At 38.7% G+C, this 21,755-nt stretch overlaps 1 protein-coding gene across 3 annotated transcripts in view; it reads right to left on the bottom strand.

The window, feature by feature from the left end:
• Window positions 1-11: 11 nt before the first annotated feature.
• Window positions 12-21,755, bottom strand: part of LOC118411321 (tetraspanin-5-like) — a 27,926-nt gene continuing 6,182 nt past the window's right edge. The window contains exons 2-9 of one of the 3 annotated variants that reach the window (XM_035813524.1): window positions 16,061-16,111; window positions 12,384-12,527; window positions 12,132-12,206; window positions 11,518-11,613; window positions 7,323-7,508; window positions 6,507-6,623; window positions 5,134-5,230; window positions 12-1,410 (exon numbers count right to left, since the gene is read on the bottom strand). In XM_035813524.1, coding sequence (XP_035669417.1) covers window positions 5,165-5,230; window positions 6,507-6,623; window positions 7,323-7,508; window positions 11,518-11,613; window positions 12,132-12,206; window positions 12,384-12,527; window positions 16,061-16,111 — 735 coding nt within the window. In that variant the 3' untranslated portion in view covers window positions 12-1,410; window positions 5,134-5,164. The remainder of the gene's footprint in view (window positions 1,411-5,133; window positions 5,231-6,506; window positions 6,624-7,322; window positions 7,509-11,517; window positions 11,614-12,131; window positions 12,207-12,383; window positions 12,528-16,060; window positions 16,112-21,755) is intronic. The other 2 variants (XM_035813525.1, XM_035813523.1) reach the window with 2 other exon arrangements.

Raw genomic sequence — 21,755 nt, 5'->3', positions numbered from 1 at the left:
GACCGACCGCCCCAATATTTTTCTGAAAAAATCCGAGAACCAAGAAATAAAATTGGTGTGGCCTTAAGACAGAAAACTGTTTGCTTTCTCCCTGGCACTCAAATGAGATAACTAAAACAAATTAGATTGGTTCTAGATATCTTACAGGCAGCCTTCTTTTTATGGTAAAATCTTTGCAACTCTAAACAAATTTGCCCTTGAAATAAAACAACTTTTTTCTATGTGGAATAATGCTCTTTTGACTAGTAATAAAAGATGTACAAATTGATGCATATTTAAACACATCTACCATGGATATCAGCTACAGTATTTTGAATCGATCATATGGATGACATCCACGTGTGCATCAGTTTCATCTGTTTGCGATAAAAGTTTTCAACCAAACAGTAAGTCATACAAAGCTGTTGCACTTTGCTGTAAGTTGAAAAAAATGAACATGAATACTAATGTCGTAGAATGCCAAAGTCAAAGAAGAAGATGTGAAAGAACAAAATTGTACCGTATGCCATACCACACTCTCCTAACCACCCAGATGTCCTAATGAAGACAACTTTTTTTTTACTTGTCACACATCACTTTTGGGATTCCCAGAGGATGTCATCCATACAATGTATAATCAAAACAACATGGCCTTAGTGATAAAAATCTTTCATCTGCATAATGACATCATCTTTCATTTTGCTACACCTTAATCAGGTTTCATCTGGAAATGTGTTCAAAATTGCCAAGTTGTTGAGCCTTTGTGTGATCAAAAGTCTAGGTACAGAAAAATGAAACAGTTGGAGAAATAAGGCCAAAAAGTAGTACATATTTCCCTTGAGGTTAAATGTTCATGGTCTTGTGCTTGACTACAATTTGATTTATGGTAAGCACGCCAATGTAAGATCAAGGAGGTTAAGTAAGGAACTCCTTGGTAAGATAAAGCATCTAAAATTCTGTTGTGGCTCATTCAACTTCAGAAAAATGAAACAGGTACTGGTAGAAGAGTTTTACCCCTAATAACAGTTTTTAGTGAGGAGAGCATTGCAATACTTTCAGAATGTTTTTGTAAAGTAAGACACTGTAACATTTCCAACATCTTGTGTTACTCAGAAATGGGGCAGCATATTTAAACCATAATCTGTTTAGGCTCTCCACAATTTTAGGGTTCAAGCCACACATTGCTGGCCAAAAATGTCAAATTTATTGAGATACATACACTGATCCTTATTGAAACTTTTTTACACAATGATCACATAAAAGTAGATCCTTTTACACCCCCCTGATGCAATGGTCTCTTCCAGAGGTTGGTTGGATGGTGGGGTCGTTGTGGTGACCTGTGACCCTAACGGTCTACCTGCGGAACTGCCAGCGCGACTTCTGTGCCTGGATGTCGCTGATGAGGCTGTTTGCAAAACAGATTCCCAGGATCTGAAACAGATTCATACAGGGGTTCAGACGGAAGATGGTCATTGGTCCAGAAAACAATAAATCTACAACGTCCCTCACAAATTTCCAGAAAAAATAAACATCAAATTAGCAATGATCAAGTTGGCTATGTCAAACTATTGGACAGGCTTTTTCATAGTTGATACTTTCCAACAACCTGACATAGAAAACCAACTGAACATGCATGGTGTTAGCACATGATTGGGACAGAGCCTCTGTCAGCCAGAAAAAAATCTACAAAATGCAGTAGTTTGGTACCAACATGAATGGACACAGCTAATGTCATCCATAATATCTTCACAATACTACTACATTTAACGTACTTTTCTGTATTATTCTGTACCTTATAGTTCAACTAAAAAAGAAATAATAAGTCAATAAAGCTAACTGTACTAACTATCGCAAGGAGGAAGGCTGCAATATTGTTATTGACTATAATTGGATACTGCAAAGCAAGATAAGATAATTATATAGAAGCATAATTATTGTCTCTACAAATAAAAATCTGTAACTATAATGATACAGAAGATTATTATTGAAGCTAAAAAGATACTCATATTTTTAGTCTTCTTGAAGGTAGTCTACATTGTACAACAAAACTATCTACATTGAAAACAGGCTAAAAATACAGTTGTAGAAACAGAAAGCTCTCCACTTCTCGAGAGTTTCTGCAACATAAAATCAAATGTACTAGACTTAGAAATGTTAAATTTTAAGCTACAGGTAATGATGACTAAGCTATCTTGATGAGCACAGTAAGCAATGCAGCTATAGGATGGGCCATTCCAATGTCAGACAAGGTGACATGATATTGTTGACATAATAAGGTGTTTTCGGTGTTCGTGACAGTCTGTCAAGTACAGAATTAAGGTTGTATAAATCTTTGTCTAAAAAACACATATTTGAATTCGGAATGCACCAGAAGTTGAGACAATTTGGTGTCCCTTGACAAAAAATTGTAATAACATCAATTCCACCGTCCAAATCTGGAAGTAAAATTTTCAACAGCGGCGCATGCAACGTGCATTTGAATCATTTGATGGAAGCCTGTGCAATATAACTTGGAAGCCCAGACTAAACTGTAAAATATGGACTAGTCCATAACACCATTTTGACCTGTGTTCTAGCCCAGGTATGACATAAATAATGGTATGCCAGTTGGAATCAATGCCTTTTCTTTCGAACACTAACTGGTTTGCTTTCTAGACCATTGACTGTCAGGACTCAGAAGTATCTCAGAGACCTTCGAACTTCATTGCGTAAACCTTTAATTAACAAATACATGTACGTCTTTTGCATCCTGGTTGCTCAACTCTGTCACCTTTCCCCACATTATTCAATGGCCCCTCCCTTTCACTACAAAAGCATGGCTGTAGTATGTGTAGGCTGGAGACCATCCCAAATCCTTCATTTCCCATGCCTACAGAAAAGTCGGGTATCTCTCATTGCTGCCTATGGGAAACAACCGGCAACATTCTGCCTTGGATTAGTAAAAGTCTCAGAAGAAGGATCCAAGACAAAACATTGCTAAGGAAGAGTACTGTACTGTAGGACAGACAAAGGTAGGGACACTGTGCAAGGTACTACTAGAGCAGCACAACTCAAATATGAATGCAACAGATGATGATATTATAGTCAACATCAAGAAAACTGTACATACTGTGTATTTAGCATATTGGTACCTTCTTTGTTATACACATGGATTCTTTATAGAATCCTTTTTTTCTTCCGTATTATAAGAGCTACACTGACCAGTTTATATAAATATACATGTAGGAACAGGACTTTTCTTGAACATGTATACAATTGCTCACGTACACAACATGCCTACGTGTGACCCTGCCCTTTATTTGTTGTCACACAAAGACACAACATGTTTAGGAAAAGCCAGGGCATGGATCAAGCAAGTAGCAAGTGTTTAGTTCCTGAGTCTGTTGCCGATCCAATATAGTTAAGATGCAATAACCTGATGAAATCACTATACCTTGTTTTCTTGAATAAAGTAAAAAAAAGTGCACTTTTTTAACTTTTCAAAATTCAAACTATTTTGATTAAAAGTCCCTCTTAGCAATTTTGTATCTTGCAGTAAAGTTTGCATAGACACTACCAGTACAATACTACCATGTAAAAATTTGGCAAGGACATTGTATACTATATTCGTATTATCAGACATCCTTGATATATGCAAAACCACCCAGGGAAAAGAGAAAAAAAACTGAATTTGAATTTAGCTGTTTCAAGATGTGTTCAACATTGGCGAAGGAGTGCATACCATACTTTTCTTATTCCAGTTTTTAAATTTTAGGTTTCAGTCCTACAGATTTGTCTGAGACTTTAATCAAGAAAATACGGTATGGCCATATCTTTTACACATTGTTTTGTTTTTGTGCATATCAATGGAAGATGTAGAATTTTCAGGATGACTTTGACCAAGAAGCTATAGGGACCAAGGTAGCTATAAATTGGTAGGTTATAAATTGACTGAACTACAGGAATAGATATGGAGAGGAAACAATGAGGGTTTTGCATGTCATTGAGCTCTACACAGTATTGCACAGTGTCCCAACTGAGAGATTGGTAGAGAGACAGATGATCTGAATCAGGATGAGGGAAGGTCCCAGGTCAATCGGGGTCAGATGTACCAGCCCAGAGGCTGCACGTGGATGTCTCTGTGTCCTCCAGACTCCACAACTTCCCAGGACCACATGGAGAACATGTCTCCTTTTAAAATCCTCCAAACATCACTACCTCATTTCCATATCTACCAGGATAACTATTTTCCCATTGATGGCTTTTCAAGCCTTGTTCCATTTATTCAGGTTTACCACATTTGTGTAAGAATTGACGTAACAGGTGACTATCATCTTTTCAAGATGTCAACCCAGAGACCAGGCTGTAACATATAGGTTTGATCCACCCATGCTGGGAAGGTCTACTAATCTTTTTAATAAGTGTGGCAGGTTCTTTAATGTGTTTGAGGTGTGGCAGAATCTTTAACATGCTTGAGTTGAGTTATGGCCCTCACCAAAGATGGGAACTCCATTTAATGTTCTATCTGAGGGAGGCCCTAACCATGTAAGCTAGGTACACAATTCCACCTGAGCTGAGGGAATGAGGAAAGTCATGTAAAGTGCCTTTCCCAAGGGCACAAGATTGGTGACAAATCAGTGGGTCTGAACGTTAACCAAGGAACTCTTCACCCTGCCGTTATGCCACACAACACAATATGGTGTTAATGAAACACCATACTGAATTGCCAGTCGGTAATGCACGTGTACATGCCATCATTTGTAGAGTAGATCAGTTATGTATCAGCTGAAAAATCTTTGAGGGAAACAGGTATATATATACATTGTACATGTATGATGTCATGGATATAGGAGTGGACAGAACAGGGAACTTGTCTCACAATGTGAGGTGGAGAGTGTGAGCTCTTGCTGCAGTAGAATAAAAAGGAAATACAACTCGTGTTTTTGTTCTGAAAATGTTTTCATTTGCTGTGTATCTGTCCGGATATTAATCAAATGTGATTTGAAACAAGTCTTTGTTAAAGTATTGTTATGAAGTCAGTACTGCAGAATGGGTGAGGATGGTACATTCATCAAATAGTACAGAATTAAGTTTAACTGAAAATAAGTCCTGGGAAGTTCAGAGACACAGAGACAGCCACGGCAGCGTTGTGAAGCAGAAGGCAAAAGCGTTTACCCGCCCCGCCCTGGAAAGCTGTGCATGGGGGTTACCAGAGGGCCTGAATGGCCTGAATATCGCTGACCAGGCTGTTGGCCAGGTAAATACCAAACACCTGAAACATGAAACATGCAGTAAGACAGGTGACAGTCATGCAATCAGTAGATCACTGGTACAAGCATGCATGGATAAGCTTCAGTATATACTAGTAATATACACTTGTATTCATATACCTGATGGCTAAAATGTATACCTGTAGTATAGACCAATTATATGTACATGTGCAAGCCAACACAGAATGACAACTAGCAACTACATGCACTGCCTCAGCTTTGGTGAAAAATAGATGTCGCTTGGGTAAGCTGAAAACCACACTGGGTATGAATGGTATAGGGAGGGACTGGGGTTAGATTAGTGGATACACAATATGCTAAACGATATGCTGAGTTAACAACAGTATTACTATGATTTTTTAAAAACACTAATATATGGTTGAAAGTTGTGTCTGGACGTTCTACTCTTTGGACAAAAATGGGTTTCAAACAGACATAAGCGGATAGGAGGGGTCTCTTTATCAAGGAAAAAAAGAAGAACAACATGGGTAAAGTTGCACAAGCTGACTAACACAGCATACAAGGGAAAGGTATGAGGTAGCAACAGGACAAGCTTAAAGAACACAGAAATGTATGCAGTCAAAATACTTCACACTACATACAGTGAATCACTCAGAGGCAGATCATTAAAAACATCAGGAGAGGGCCATCAATTTACTGATACCATATAACATACAATAGCGTGATTTTTCTAGAAACTTTTTACCAGAAACTAATCTCCCGAATTGTCTATGAGAATTAGTAAAGGAGACAGGGGCATTGAGACAGGCAACCCCCCTAGATCTGCCTCTGATGACAAGACTGGTTAACACAAACATGAAGGAAGTGAAGAACATTTAGTATGTATGTCTGTATAATAGTACACATCAGGATTACAATGTTTCAGTATAAACTGTCAAAGTGGGGATCTTTAGCATGCAAATCTTAAGTTAAATGTCAATTCAAAGAAATCAAAGATATCAAAAGACAATGCTGTCATTGCTAAAACTTACAATGAAGAGATTCAAATGAAAACACTGAGTTACGCAAACAGGAAAATTAGTGCAAACTTGCAAATACTAAATTAAGAGAGTACATCAATCACATGGATTTCTTAGATAATTCAGCAAGCTTATAAAAAGTGTGTGATATGTTGGTGTACAGTCACAAATTAAACAATATCCATAAATGTATTTGCTACATTCTTATTCTGTTCATTCTGTTCTACATGTACTCAGGCTGGCCCTGACATAACAGTTTTGCTATCAGAAAGCACACTGTATTCTTAACAAGCCCTACCTGTAACAGTGCTATTCCAATGGCCACTCCTGCCACCACAAACAAATTCTCTTGCAGCCAGGCCTCAAACTGAGGCACACAACCTTTTGTGTAGATGGCTAAGGCTCGTGCACTCGGCTGTAAGAGGACAAACACAGACACTGTCATTCTCGTTTAGCCATTGGGAAGCTGTAGGGCTGATGTCAATTAGGATTTTACCATGGTCAATATTGAACCATGGAGGCCCTACAATATATCCCAAAGTCCTGACACTTCCAGATAATGAAGAGATACCCTGATCAGGATTCATGGAGTCAAGCTCCAACTTAATATCCTTTGCAGAGATCTGGCGAAATGATTACACACATTCCTGGCAGTTTAACTCCATGTTTAAGTCCACAATTTGGCACATTCTTGGCACAACCGTCCGCCCCAGTATCTTGCTGATGCAGCCAATTTTCTAGCAGTCCCATCCTGATAGTTTTCAATTTCTTATCACCATATATGCAGCCGTCTGCTATTAATTCTAGGGCTTATCACTCAATCAAATTACCAGTGTACCCGATAAGCTGTAATAGTCTGGGTATCTTTGTTGTACTAGAAGTTATAGAGCATATGTCGCAGTTTTGAAAGTAATCACAAGGGGGCCCCTTTTTAAACAGAAGTCACTCAACCAGGAGCACAGTGCATATACTCTTATTTTTTCTTTCTCTTTCTTTCTTTCTTTTTCTTTCTCTCTCTCTTTCTTTCATAAATAAATAAATAAATAAATAGAGATAACTAATTGTTCCTAATCATTCATTAATCAGACCTAACACAACATCCCAGCATACATACGTTTATTTCTTCTTCCCTGACGTCATATCCACACTGGGTGTTGAGGACGTTGTTGTTCCCTTGGTCCTTGCAGCACGAGAAAGGAACGCCGCAGGCTTCTCTGGACCCGCGGGACTCCTTCAGTGTGCAGTTGAAATAGATGTTGTTCTCCCAGTCATTGTAGTCCTCCCCACCACAGCACTGGAACTACAGGTGGAGAACCACACATGGGTATGCCGAAAAACACCACAATAACTCTCTAGATATATCATCTAGTATGCAATTATGGCGTCATATGTGAGGCATATTCAGCCAAAGCTTAGAGTTAGAGGTCTTGGGTTCAAATCTGTTGATATGTCACCGATCTTGTGTCCTTGAGACAGAAACTTTTCTCCCTTTACTCAGGAGAAAATGAGAACCTGGCCTTGGTTTGGGCTGTTCTTTGACTAGCATTCTATATGGAGGTCCTGTGTGAGAAGAACAACACCTCTAGCATGTAAAAGAACATCCACACATATATCAAAAAGAGTCATTCTGGGTGTGAGTGGTTCAAAACCTACAGCGCACACTGGCAATCACTCTAAATGCAGAAATGTTCGTGGTGGTTTTCTTTTGTTTGCAGTTTTCAGGGTGACCACTTCACCGCAAACTCAAAACCACCATGAACATTTTGTTCCATCTTCTCCCCACCTACCCCCTGTCTGAGCACTACTTGTACTATGTACATTATGTGGTGTTGGAGGTGCCTATGGAAATGCATGAATAATAACAAAGCACAAATTGAACACCAATATGGCAGCCAAAATTTCAATATATTCAGAGCGTCACGCAATGCAAAGTCCTTGCCCCATGTACACTGCATATTAGACCCATTTGTGGTTGTTGTGATTGTTTGTGGTGTTTAGGCATACCACCACACGTCACATTTTTTTCTACTCAATATTGGTAAGTTTAGCTGTTGGGAATGTCCCACAGGGGCCTCTTGGTTGCATACAATCCTTGCTTTAAATTCATGGTATGTTTTCCATCTTCCCCTTTTATTTCAATTACGTCCAACCATGCATTACAGTTTCTCACTCCCACCTGCCTTTTTATTTTGCAAAACATGTTACAATTGCCCTTCATCATCGTTAACTAAATCTGTTAATACTAAACAGGTTGGAAAAGATAAAAGGGCTTCCTGGTATCGAGGCTCTGTCTATTCTACAGTTTTACTCTTTCAAATTACCTAAGGAGGCTTGAGTAGCATGCTGGCTTAACTAAATGGGGTTGAGATGCTGAAATATACCTTCACTTAGCAGTCAGAACTTCATAAGTATTCATGAAGCTATCTTCATCAAGGCACTATAGAAGGACATTTAGAAAAGACTGCGATCCCTAAAGCCCCAGCAAGTAAATTATATGGATGATATCTCAACAGACTCCGAACCCAATGCAAGAGTGACAGAAAAGATGATTAAAAAACAAGACGCCTAAAATGCCTAAATTTTCAAAATACATGTATTATATATATATGTATATATATATATAATAGAATAAACATTGTAGGAAGAACTGAAGTGACAAAACATGGTGTCACAGCCAACTAGTCTTTTATTCTTGTATCTTAGATTAGAAGTCAAAAGTGACAGTAGCCTAGTTTTAGTTGGTAACTACGCTCAATGCTATCATACTAGTGTCTCAGTACACTCAAGGCCTCAACACAACATATTTTCCTATTTTGGGTATTTCCTCAATATATTGACCACCTATGGAAGAAATAGAATGCGTGCGCTGATGTCATCCATAAAATTAATTTGCTGTGGGCGAACTGGAATGGTTGAAAAGGTCGTATCGTGTATTGATTTTGGGGTTATGTTGATGTTGGTCTCAGCTGGAAGTTACAAAGGGAGCTTTATATAACTGGAGTCTTAGAATAAGGACAGGCAGACGGAAGTCTGAGACTCCTTATAACAGCAAGGCTGGATTTATAGAGTCCTTGACATGGTTTCAGGTACAGCTATGATCGAGAATGTGAACTGTTTTAAGGTACATGCATGTAAGGCAAGGATCGTCTGGGTATAAAATCAGGCTTACTGGCATTGGTCTTCCTATTCCCTGGCCGACAGTGTATCCACATTTGGTACAATTACAAGAAAACTTTCATGTACTGAATCATTTTCGAGTGTTTCTGTACCTAAAAGTAAGATAGGAACTGTTTTTGTCTCAAAACATGTGATTTAGTCAAGCCAACTATCAATAAAACTTAACATGTACAGAAGACTGCTTACTGGTAAATCCATTTAGTTTGACTACAAATTAATACAATGTGCTTAAAAGGAATATGTTTTAAATTTGCATTGCAATCTAATTCTATGCATTACAATATCTATAGTATAATACCATATCACAAATGTACAATGTACCTCATATTTACAGTCTTTCTGTTCAAGTCAAATATCTAGGCTATGATTCCTCAATGAGATAAACACAAGGAAACCTGAAAACCATTTGACTGTATAGCTTACAACTTGCACTGTGTCATGTCTGCAGGATTTGAAGTTCATGACTTGTGATGCAATAATGCAATTCAAATTCACTTTCGAATGGAAATCCAATTATTATTCTCCTTTCCACAAACATACAGGGCTCTGCTACATTTTTTTTTACAAACCATTCATGGATGGATAGAAATATAACTTTACCCCTCTACTTTTTAATCTCACAGAGGTTCTTTAGAATTCACCCTTTCCTGACTTATAAGCATCTTCCATGCTGGGGAAATAAGATTTGCATCTGACATTCAATCAGATTTGTATCATGTCTGCAGGATTTGAAGTTCATGATTTGTGATGCAGTAATGTAATTCAAATTCGCTTTTGATGGCAATCCATAGGCACCTTTTTCGTTCCACAAACATGCACAGCCCTGCCACATTTTTTTACCAACCTTTTATGGCTGAATAAAAATACAACCTTAGCCCTTTTTCATCTCACAGGAATTCTTTAAAACTCATCCTTCCTTGACTTAGAAGAACCTTCCATGCTAGCGGAATAAAATTTGCATCGGACGTTCAATCAGATTTGCCTGAACTGGGATCGCCTGTAAGTCAGTTTGATAGGAGAAATAGCAGCTGCCAGCTGCACTGCTCCACACAGGCTGTACCAGGGCCATGTGCTGGCCATAGGTTACCCCAGGTCTGCCTGGCAAGCACTTATCTATCGCACGGAGCGGGCTGTAATCCACCACTAATGGAGCCCAACTCCTTCATTATATTACGGCAGACGCCGACCAAAAGGCCGGTGGCCTTGATAAGACGGAGATAGAAAGTTATCTATCCTCCAGTGGCCTTCACTGAACATGATGGACATCATAAAATGTTTGGCTAGGAGCCATGCTTTTATTTCAGGCAATATACTCTGCCTGAAGGTAGGTAATGATTTTGCATGTTGGCTTCATACCAAAGGGGTACTTGCAAGAAATCACAGAGAAAGTACTCTAGGAATATGAAGATTCATTCTTTATATTATTGTTAGTAGTAGTCAGCATTTTTTTTAAAGTCAGGCACGTACTCTTCTTAGTAATAAAACTACATAATGCTGTGAGTACATGACTACATACTGAGACATTTCCATACTCTTACAATTAGAGTGGAATTTCTTGACTTGTTTGACAAAGATCCCATGTTTTGAATGTTACTTCCTGATACGATTCAAAGTGTGCTTTTTGTAGACTGGAGTACACATTATGTAATTGTTGTTGTATTTTGTAACTGTTTCGATACATTTCAGGAATACCAGTCTGAGTGATGTGGTAATACACACTGGACTTCTTAGAGAAAACTAGGCTACAAAAAGGTCATCACACAAACTTATAAGTACAAAAGACATTGTAATTCCTACAATCTCCTACTATGAGCAAAATTTGAATGCAGGAAACTTTTTAAAAATGTGACTTTTGTACCTTTGTTCGTTCAGACCTTTGTAGTGTCTAGTGGCACATAGGGCAGCAAGTTTCCAAGCTGTTTCAGTAGCAAGGTGTCCCTCAAATACGTGGCCCCCATTTTACGTGCCTTCCAAAAGATGGGTGCAGCCTCAACTGAGATTCCCTTCCCAGGATTGAACCAAGGCCTCCCAGTTACCAACTAATTGGAAAATCTGTGAGGCTGCTACCAGTTGAGCTACAGGGACATCCCTACTGAGAAAATGACTTTACGGTACAGTGATGATGTACTTACATAGGACTGGACAAAGTCAATGATGTTCTGCAGGTCAGGGTCATCCCTGTAGTGGATGATGTTTGCCTGGATGAAGTTGTCCAGCTGCTGCCTGAACTGTGGGGACAAATGAGAGTTTTCAGTCAATCAGTGTCTCATAGTCAACAGATAAAACATCCATTCTGTAAGGACATCATGGCCACTGTTTGATTACAATAGCTTTTAAGACGTAAAGGTAAACTATTAAAAATTGATCATAAGATATCACTCTCTTTGCATTACAACAGAACACTACAGGATTCAAAATTGTAATTTACATAGCGGTAGGCAATTTACAAGGTTGTAGAGATGATGCCAGCATTCAGCACTTTAAGTTAGCATTTTTACAAATTCAAGCATGGATATTGTATGGAGTCCTAGATTTAGGCAGAAAACGGAATAAATTCAAATTCATCCATTTCAAAATGTGTTCAACAACGGTGGAGATGGGATGTGTACTACAACTGAGTTTTTCCATTTTACGTTTCAGTCCTACAGAGTTGTCTGTGACTTGCTCCCAATCAATGGTACATATTTTATTGGGGTCTATGTATTTACTTGAGAAAATACAATACCATGGTTATGACTCTACTTACCCAGTCCTTGTACACAAAGCCCAACACGCCCACAGCCAACTCCACAAAAAAGATGATGCCGAGAACCACAGAAAACTGGAGAAAAAAACAACAACTTCTCACTACTAGCATGATTACTTTGTGTGATGAAAGTGATCTCAAACCAGTTAAGCTCAAATGAACTAATCTAACTCATGATAGAGAAGTTTTTTGTGTGTATATCACTTACTATTTGGATCAAATGGCCTAAAAGTAACTGCAAGAAAAACTCACAAATCTGAGCAGGATGATGTTTTCCCTGAGCGCCCCGACGCAGCCGGAGAAGCCCAGGATGAACATGATGGCACCGACCACCACGAAGATCAGCACAGGGTCCACGGGGACATTGGCCACCTTCGCAATGTTGTCAAACGTGCCCTGTTATACAACACAGATGTGTACAAGGAATGGTAAAGATAACGACCTCTTCCTGATGACGAAGCATTTTTTTTTATTTTTTTTATTCACATTTCTTTAAAGAGGATGAGACGGAAAGCAGACCCTGCTTATCGAGGTCTTCTCCTCATGTACATAAACAAAATAAAGACACATATACAGGACTACAAAACGCTAAATAACAAAGGCAAGAGATAATGATAACGACATGAAATAAAACAACAAGGAATCAAATAACAAAGTGACGTGTAGCTGGCATACAAACTTAGAGTTAAACAAATAAGGTTATAAATCAACTTAAACAACCTGTCCATTGAACACAAGACATAACTTCATGAAAATAAACAAGGAATCAAACAACAGAGTGACATATGACTGATAAACAAACTTAGGAATAATCAAATAAGGTTCAGCTAAAACGATCTGTCTGTTTGATGAACTTAAATACAACATCAAATAAATGACAGTTCTGAATGGTAGATAGTACTGGGTTTCCCCTGAGTAAGGTTGAACATAAAATATTTTCAGTGGTGTGTCTTGGGTCAAATGGTAAGATACCCTGCATGAACATAGTGGTTAAAGATGACAACATATCAAGTCTTGCATCATTGTATAGAGGACAGTGTAGAAAATAATGTATAGTTGATTCGTTAGGGTGGCCACATTTACACATAGGACTATTTACACATTTATGTTGGAACAGGTGGAAATTCAACTGACCGAAGTTAAGTCTAAGTCTAGTGAGATGGATTGCTGGGTATCTGGGACCATGCGAGAAGTGAAGGTGGGTAGGAGGTCTATAGAAAAAAGACTCCAACTCATTTTTGAAGCTAGCAACAGAGGGAGATACTCTGGTAGTGAGCGGTAGTTTATTCCATGAAAGAACAGAGGAAGGTAAGAATGATCTCCTGTACTTCTCAGTTCTAGAAGGAATTTGGATATAATTTTGATTAGCACGAAGGCTGTATGTAGTGCGGTCACAGATCTGGGGTGGAATAATTTCACAAAGGTATTCAGGTGTTAAACCGTTAACCATTTTGTAAAAATGAATAAGTTTGTGCTTTTGGCGTCTGCTGGCAGTAGTTTCCCACCCAACTTCTGACAAGATGCTGTCGTTACTTGTTCCTCTCATTGCACCTGTGCAAATTCGAGCTGCAGTGAGCTGGACAGATTCAATTAGGTTGCAATCTTTAACCGACAATTCATCCCATACAACATCGGCGTACTCTAATAGTGGTCGTATCATAGTTTTGTAAAGAATTTCGAGTGTTTGCCTTGGAGCAAATCTTGAAATTCTCTTTAGTAAATTTGTTCGTTTCATTGCATTAGTTGTAATAATTGAAACATGTAATGACCATGATAATTTTGGCGTAAGATGTAGGCCGAGGTGTTTGTGAGAGGATACCTCAGTCAACCGAATACCCATAAAATACAGTGGTGGATGTACAACTTTAGTTCGCTTGGTTGTAAAAGTTATTAGTTGAGTTTTAAGAGGGTTGAATGTAACGAGCCACTGACGTGACCAGTTATGAACTAGTCTAAGATCGTGATTTAGCCTTACAGCTGAGATAATAGGGTCTCTAACAATCTCAGTTAGTGAGGCATCATCTGCAAATAAGCGGCCATCCGTTTCTAAGTTGTCCACCAAATCATTAATGAAAACAAGGAAAAGAAGTGGGCCCAAAATAGAGCCCTGTGGGACACCAGCACCAATGGGTAGCCATTCGGAACAGGCTCCGTTGAGTACAACACGCTGCTCACGATCATTTAAATATGACTCAATCCAGGCAAGGAGGGGACCAGTTATTCCTAATTGTTTTAATTTAAAAATTAGCCCCAAGTGCCAGACTTTATCAAATGCTTTAGATATGTCTAAAAAAACAGTACGTACATCAAGTCCTTGATCAAGTGCTTGATGCATATTATGTGTTAGATATAACAGTGAGTTAACTGTCGAGTCTCCCGGAGAGAAACCTGAGTCTTTCGAGAAACGAAGCATTTTGCATTTAGCAGTTGTGCATGCAATGTGGCACTGCTACGGCTCGTATATTTAGCAAAGTACACTAGATCGCCCCTACTCTTCTTGTTAGTTTGTTGGGTTATTCTATATGTGCCATAAGGTGCCTCATACATGGGGCTACCAGCTCCCCATCTGAAAAGACGGTGCAACACTTTTCCAGGCATGCCTGGGCTGGCGGCTCCATGGAATTTCTACAAGAAAGGATAAGCATCGATAATGAGGTTCAACCTCCTTGGTTTAAAAGTCTCATAATAAACAGCAAGTTCCAGCTTCCTGGAATTTGTCATGACCTTTGCAAAATTGGGATAAGGAAAAACACATTCAAACGAAAGTGGTCAAATATAAAGAAAAATCTTTATCTGCATGCAAGCTTCTGGGATTAGCATTCATATTGATTTGGAGGGTAGTACTAATACATCTGCTATACAAACAAGAAATTGATGGTACCACATTAGTTTCAGGAAGGGGGTGTCGGGCTGTATAGTAATGCTGCAGTACCTAAAAATACTGCTAGGGGGCCCAAATCACTACAATTCTTTGGGACCTCTATAACTACACATGATCAAAAATCATGCCAATCCATCTGAAGGGTCTTGAGTTATTGGTGCAAAAACACAAACACAACCTGAACAGTACTCCAGTTGAAGGTGAACCCCTTTCCCAGAGGTAATAACATAGTAGGTGCACTTATGGGAAAAAGTTAATTGAAAGAGGGAGTCCTGGCCTTCTGAAAAGACCTGTGGAAACAAGGTTATCGGGAAGAGAAATTAGTTCAAACAAGGTTGGCCTAGATTTCTTGCACTGTGGGAAACCACTACGTAGAATCAGATTTTTTTCTTCCAATTTACAGGGCAGGGACAGTTTAATCAGCAATGCTATAAAGGTGGAGGAAATAAGGTTAGAATACCTAAGGGAAAAACATCAATGGACTCTTAATTCATTCCTTGGACAAAAAATGTTCATTCGACAAGAATTTTACATGTAAATGTAGGTTAGCCAGTCAGGAATCTTTACTTGACATGGTTTACACTAATGCATTCAATACTACTCTGCCTTGAAGAAATGTCTTTGACAAGCACAAGACATATCTACCTTCCAAATATCATAACCATAGCAAGTCTGGAACATGAGACATCAAAAACAGACATCCTGATGCAATATCAAGGAAGTCACTAGGGCGCCCAAAATCTAATTGTTTCTTCACCTTGTCAACACGTACCAACGTCCACGATGTCTCAAGTTATGCTGTCTACAAACACACACCAACACACGAAGATTCACACATCCAAAGAGGTACAAATGTATCAACTTTCTTGGCAAACCACAGCATCACTGCTACCTTAAGATCTAGTAAAGTGACTGGTCATTTAGTTTACAAAAAACACTAATTCAAAGTCATGACAAATTGAGTACCTGTTACACCACTCAGAGTCAGACAGCTCGTTCCAAACCGTATCATCTGACAAAAGGAACAGAAAACAAGCGAGCAGTTTACCTTTTCAAACCATGCCCAGAGTCCTATGCCCAGAATGAAGCCTCCTGCCAACTGTAAAAGAGAAGACAAATTGTTAACATTGCATGTAATATGACGCATGCAATCACTATAATACAACATGTGGGAATCCACACAACGTTACAAGGCAGAAATATAAGTTTCTTTCATTTTTGAGAACAGTATTTATGGTACATGTAGTTCCATTTTTGCAGCAACTCCTTCGTCGTGGATTCGAAAAACTGCAAACATGCGTTTCCCTTGTGTTACTACTTGCAAAACACTCCCCCCCCCCCCCAAAGTGAAATTACATCCCTGTACACTATCAGTTGTGTGCTAAATTCATCTGGCACTAAACAGCCCAGTGCTTTTATTGCATGGTTCTCCTTACATCGGACCATTTGTATGATACACTCCACCAAGCCTTTAATATAGTCACATTGTGTGTGCCCTGAACCCATTTCCAGGGGGACCCCATGCCTCTGAAACCCAGTCTCCCATTCCAGTGCCATCCAGCCATCACAGTCTAGTCAATAATTGATCAGAAGACCATCCTGGACTCAGCTTGCAGAACAGTAACTAGACCTTACTGTTCATGTGAGAAATGGCGCTACCATTTCTGGGTGCACTTTAATAGACGATTACAGATTAGCTATTGGATTTCCGATACCGCTGTAGGAGTCACCGTGAGAGGAGAGTGAACAGCATACTGCCACTAAATATTGTGATTTTCTCAAGCAAGCAAGCAGACGACTAATTGCAATTGATACCTAAGAAAAAAATTATATTTCTGGGTAAAATTTACAAGTAAAGTAAAGGATGCCTGTCCATTGCCATGAAATGAGGCAATGAATAGAATTAGCAGAGAAAGTATTTTCTGCTGGAGTGAAATGCAAACATAATTGCTATACTGTAAAAGGTAAAATGTTTGTGGGGATTAAATTTTGTGGTAGGGAGAAAATGGAGTGTCTGCAGTGGTTTTAAATCTTGGTTCACAGTAAAGCATAGGGGCAAGTAGAAGACAGAAAAATATATGTTCATTTTGGTTTCGATTTTTGGTAAAGAGAAAAACTCCAAACATAAAATCACAGCAAACATTTTTACATTTACAGTCTCAAGCAAACAACTGCCCAACCATGATACTTTCAGGGCAAGATCACAACCAAAGGACATCTTTACATGGCCAAGAACAAAACTTAAAACTGCAAATTAAACCAAATTACTTACAATGTATACATACATGTACATATGCATACAATTGATGGCAATAACATAACAATTAAGAAAAAACCCAACCATTGAACAATTAAGCTGGATCAACCATGGAACTGACACTATTTGTTATGCTGGTGCAATTAGTGGCTATGAATTGGGGCTATAAATCTATCAGAATTATCATTGCTTTATTTGCCCGTTAATGGCACATTTTATACCCCAGTAGACTTACCAGAATCTATGGCAATTTATGGCCTGGTAATAATCTTAAAAAGGCTCATTAAGTATATATACTATTTAAACCAACCATCGTGATCCCCATAATGCACACAAAATCTTCACAATGGGGCTAATAGCATAGGCAGACCAAATGTGCTGAGTGTAATGTTCCTATTTTTGTGATGTAGTTACAATTTGTTATGTACCATGGACAAGTATCAACCAAGTTACTCCAATTAACTTGTATTTCTATCAAAAAATAAGGGGACCTGGCAAACGGTAGGATGTTTCCTTCCATAATTTCTGGAAAGATGAAAAAACTAGAAAGGAAACATTTTAATTTGTGAAAATGCAGGCTCGCCCTAGAAAAAAACAAACCTACATGTAAATCTACTTGGTTTTTGGACCAAACCTGGTCGACCGGGCCCTGGACTGGAAATGTGACCCAGCATTACAGAAGTACCTGGGTAGGAGTGATGATGCGTCTTTGAGCAGTCATAACTTGTATTTTACAAGGATGAATGGGTCATTTGTGGTTAGAGGGGGTCCACAAACATAAAGCATTGCACTGACACATTCTACTGTTACTTATCATTTGTCATTGTCACTTATATGCCATATATCAATTTAGATCAGTTTTCCAGCGAAAAACATGTTTTTTTTATTGTTTATGAACTGCTTGAGCTGACAGTTCATATTCTGTAATACTTTTACTTTCTCATCATGACCTATACTTACAAAGGTCTTTCATTTATTTATTTATTACCCTTTATCCATCAGATGAAATAAACTGCCCAAACCTACATCTACACTTTACATTGAGAGCTTAGCTCTGATTGGCAAATATTCTTGGCTAGTTCAATGCAAAGATGGACAAATTTCTGCCTGTTCAAATCATTGTAATAACATTCTGCATATCATTAAGTAATAGAGTCCATTACAAGTGGTGACATGGGTGTTGTTGCTATTGTTTAGCATTGATTTCAAATGTTTGTAATTCACTCTAATAGATATTTCATTGATATATTGAACCACAAAAGTCATTTTCTTTTGGGGTACATGTGCTGTGAGTATTGATCACCTCTAGTGGGACGATAGTCCCTATATCACTGGTATTGACTACACCAACTGGCACTCTGAGAAACATTCCCAAGTCACTAATATAATAGGGTAGAGGGGGGGGGGGGGTGCAAAACTACACCACTTCTTCCTGATAGTGATATCAAAAGCTACCTGTCACCATGAAATCAAAACATGAGCATTTCCTGGACAAAAGATACAAAACTACCTAACATTAACAAATATCGTCACAACTTTTGCTGACCACAACTTTACATGTTACACTCACACAAACACACACACACACACATACATACACACACAGACATAGATACATACACACATTACCATACACAAAATAATACTGTACCTCCATTTTCATGTACTAGGTACTTATTAATATCAATTACAGGTATAGCTGGGAAGATACCTATAATAATGTCTAATGTTTCCTGATATATTTTTGGAAACATATATGGAGGTAGCTTCAAGCATGGCAAAAATCTTTCCTGAGGACACAAGGACTTCCCCCAATTGAACAAAGGAATATAAATGTTTGGCTTCCCTGCTCACGACACTTCATAACATTGGGAGCATCTTACCATAAATCTTTGGTTCACAGAAAATATCAACATGCCATCACGCTTCCAACCGGCAGTCTAGTATAAAGCGGATGACATATCACGTCTCCGTGGCTTCCACAATCCTTCGACCTTTTGCGATGAGTCATCTTCCACCTGCGCTCATGATCAGGCATCTATATTACATTTACTGGCATTCAGAGCCATTATTTCTACATTTGCCGAACCTTGGAGATACTGCTGCACAAAACGGGATATCCATATCACTTCCCAATTTGTGGGGATACCATTCCAAATGCCAGACAGGTATCTATCAGTCCGGATGGTTCTGATGTCATAAAGCCAGGCTGGCTGTGAGTAAGGAACCAGGGGCTGTTGATGCTGCTGTTTTGTAAGTGTCAGTACAAATCAGCTGAAGGGGGTTGGAAGTATACACTGGTGAAAAATTGATCCTGAAAGGATGCACACGAGAGCGTGAAGTAAATTATGTTCATGCAGACAAAGGGCTTCTCTAACAGCTAATACTGTAAATGCCTTTAAGTTTGAGATACAGATACAGATATATTATCATGTATTGTACATTTATGGAAACATTTCAGTTTTTTTTTTCTAGAAAAAAATATTATGAGGGAGCTCGGTCAACGTGGCAAGGGAGTTGAGCAGTCTGTATTCGAGTAAAAAGTAAAAAATTATTTTTTTTTCCCCAAAATCAGGCAAAAATTAATCATCTCATCCATAAAATTTACTTGCTGTGGCCTAATCATCATACACCAACACTTGCAGATGGTCATGCTACATATTCCACCCTTACTTTTCCTACATTACCACAACCTTCCAAACACAAAGTCAGCCCATTTATATTCCTGACATGTATCTCCTGGGTTGTAGGTCAGTGCCATAATTCTGACAAATGGAAGTCATTCTGGCCCCCCTCACCCCTTGTCCAGTTTATCACTCCCATGTGATATGTCTTATTTGTAGTTTCATGGATGCCTTTGCACTCGCCTTCACTCACCATAGCCACTGACTCAACTGTATATTGTTGTAGTTTTGTAACATACAAATGCATTTAGGGTTCGCATGGATTTAATTTTGCAACAGGAAGAGAATAATGTTTGCAGTGGTTTTGAGTTTGCGATATCACTATTATAATAGCTGAGTAGTCTCCACAAAAACTGCTAACAAAAAACACAGTGAACATCTCTGAATTTACAGTATTGTAGTCTTGCAACATATCTCTACAACTAGAGTTCGGCGACCTCATACCGCCATGAAAATTTAGAGCTTTCGTAAATTTCATGCAATTGACTAACACATTAACATAATTTATGCATGGTGTTGTTCATCATTGACTAACGTACACATGTCACAATTATAAAATTCCCATTATTGATCATAAAGCGGTTTTGCAATTTTTATATAAATTATGCAAATAAGTTCCTCATTACCATATTAGGTATCTGCTTATATTCTACCTATCATAATTAACATGTGTTACATTTATTGAAGTCCAGTTATTGAAAACAATGGAATTATACCATTTCCTCATTAATTATGCAAATTAAGCTCTCATTTGCATAACATGTATATCATTATGAACATCTTTGCCTAAGGTACCCGCATGCCTAGTAATATGATGCCAATCCGTCAATCCTTTCTGCAGTTATCCTCATTGGAATGTCTTGACAAAAACGCCCCTGCAGTTCCCAAATTAAATGTTAGGGGGCTGAAACTTCACCCACTTTGTCATGACACTAAAAGCTATCTACCACCCAAATGTCAAGACCATATCACGTCAGGGACAAGAGATACATAGAAAAAACTGCTATGATAGAATATTCTCATTAATTATGCAAATGTAATATAATTTTGCATAATTAATATTTCATTTTGTACAACATTGTCTGAGGTACCTATATACCAAAAATCATGAAAATCCGCTGTTCCTTTCTTGAGTTATCGTCTTCAGAAGTTTTTGACAAAAATGCCCCTGCTATCCCAAAACTAGACGCTAGGGGCCCAAACTTATGTCACTTATTCCTGAGCGCAAGAGCTATCTAACACCCAAAAATTGGGACCATAGCTTGTTCAGAACACGAGATAGCAAAACCGGAAGTTGCGCTGCAGTACCAAGGGAAGCCGCTAGGGGGCCCAAAATCTAATCACTTCCAGCTTTCATCACACCCTACCAACACACCAAGTATGAAACCGATCCATCCAGCCGTTCTTGAGTTATCTTGTTGACAGACAGACAGACACACACACAAACGCAGGGTAAAATATAACCTCCATGACATTTCATGGAGGTAACTAAGCCGCAGCCGACAAGCCAAACGCCAGCCGACTTAGCAACCCAATCACTAATAACCATAGCCTGGATACCACACCCTACCCCGATCTCAAAAATATCTATCGTGCACGAAATGACGAATCACAATATTCTTTAGATCGGGCTAGGGTGTAGTATCCAGGCTCATCATAATTTTTCTCTATTTTCTGTACCTCTACAATAAGATTTAGGAAAGGGTCAGAAACAATGACTACTAGCATGATATCTAATCTGGCTGCTCGCCATCACTCAGGGTTGCCGGTAGTTATGAGCCCTGTACGAGCTGCGGCCGTTA

The sequence above is a fragment of the Branchiostoma floridae genome, chromosome 3 (genome assembly GCF_000003815.2).
Source record: "Branchiostoma floridae strain S238N-H82 chromosome 3, Bfl_VNyyK, whole genome shotgun sequence".
NCBI classification, from domain to species: Eukaryota; Metazoa; Chordata; class Leptocardii; order Amphioxiformes; family Branchiostomatidae; genus Branchiostoma; species Branchiostoma floridae.
This window is presented reverse-complemented; position numbering and strand designations above follow the sequence as displayed.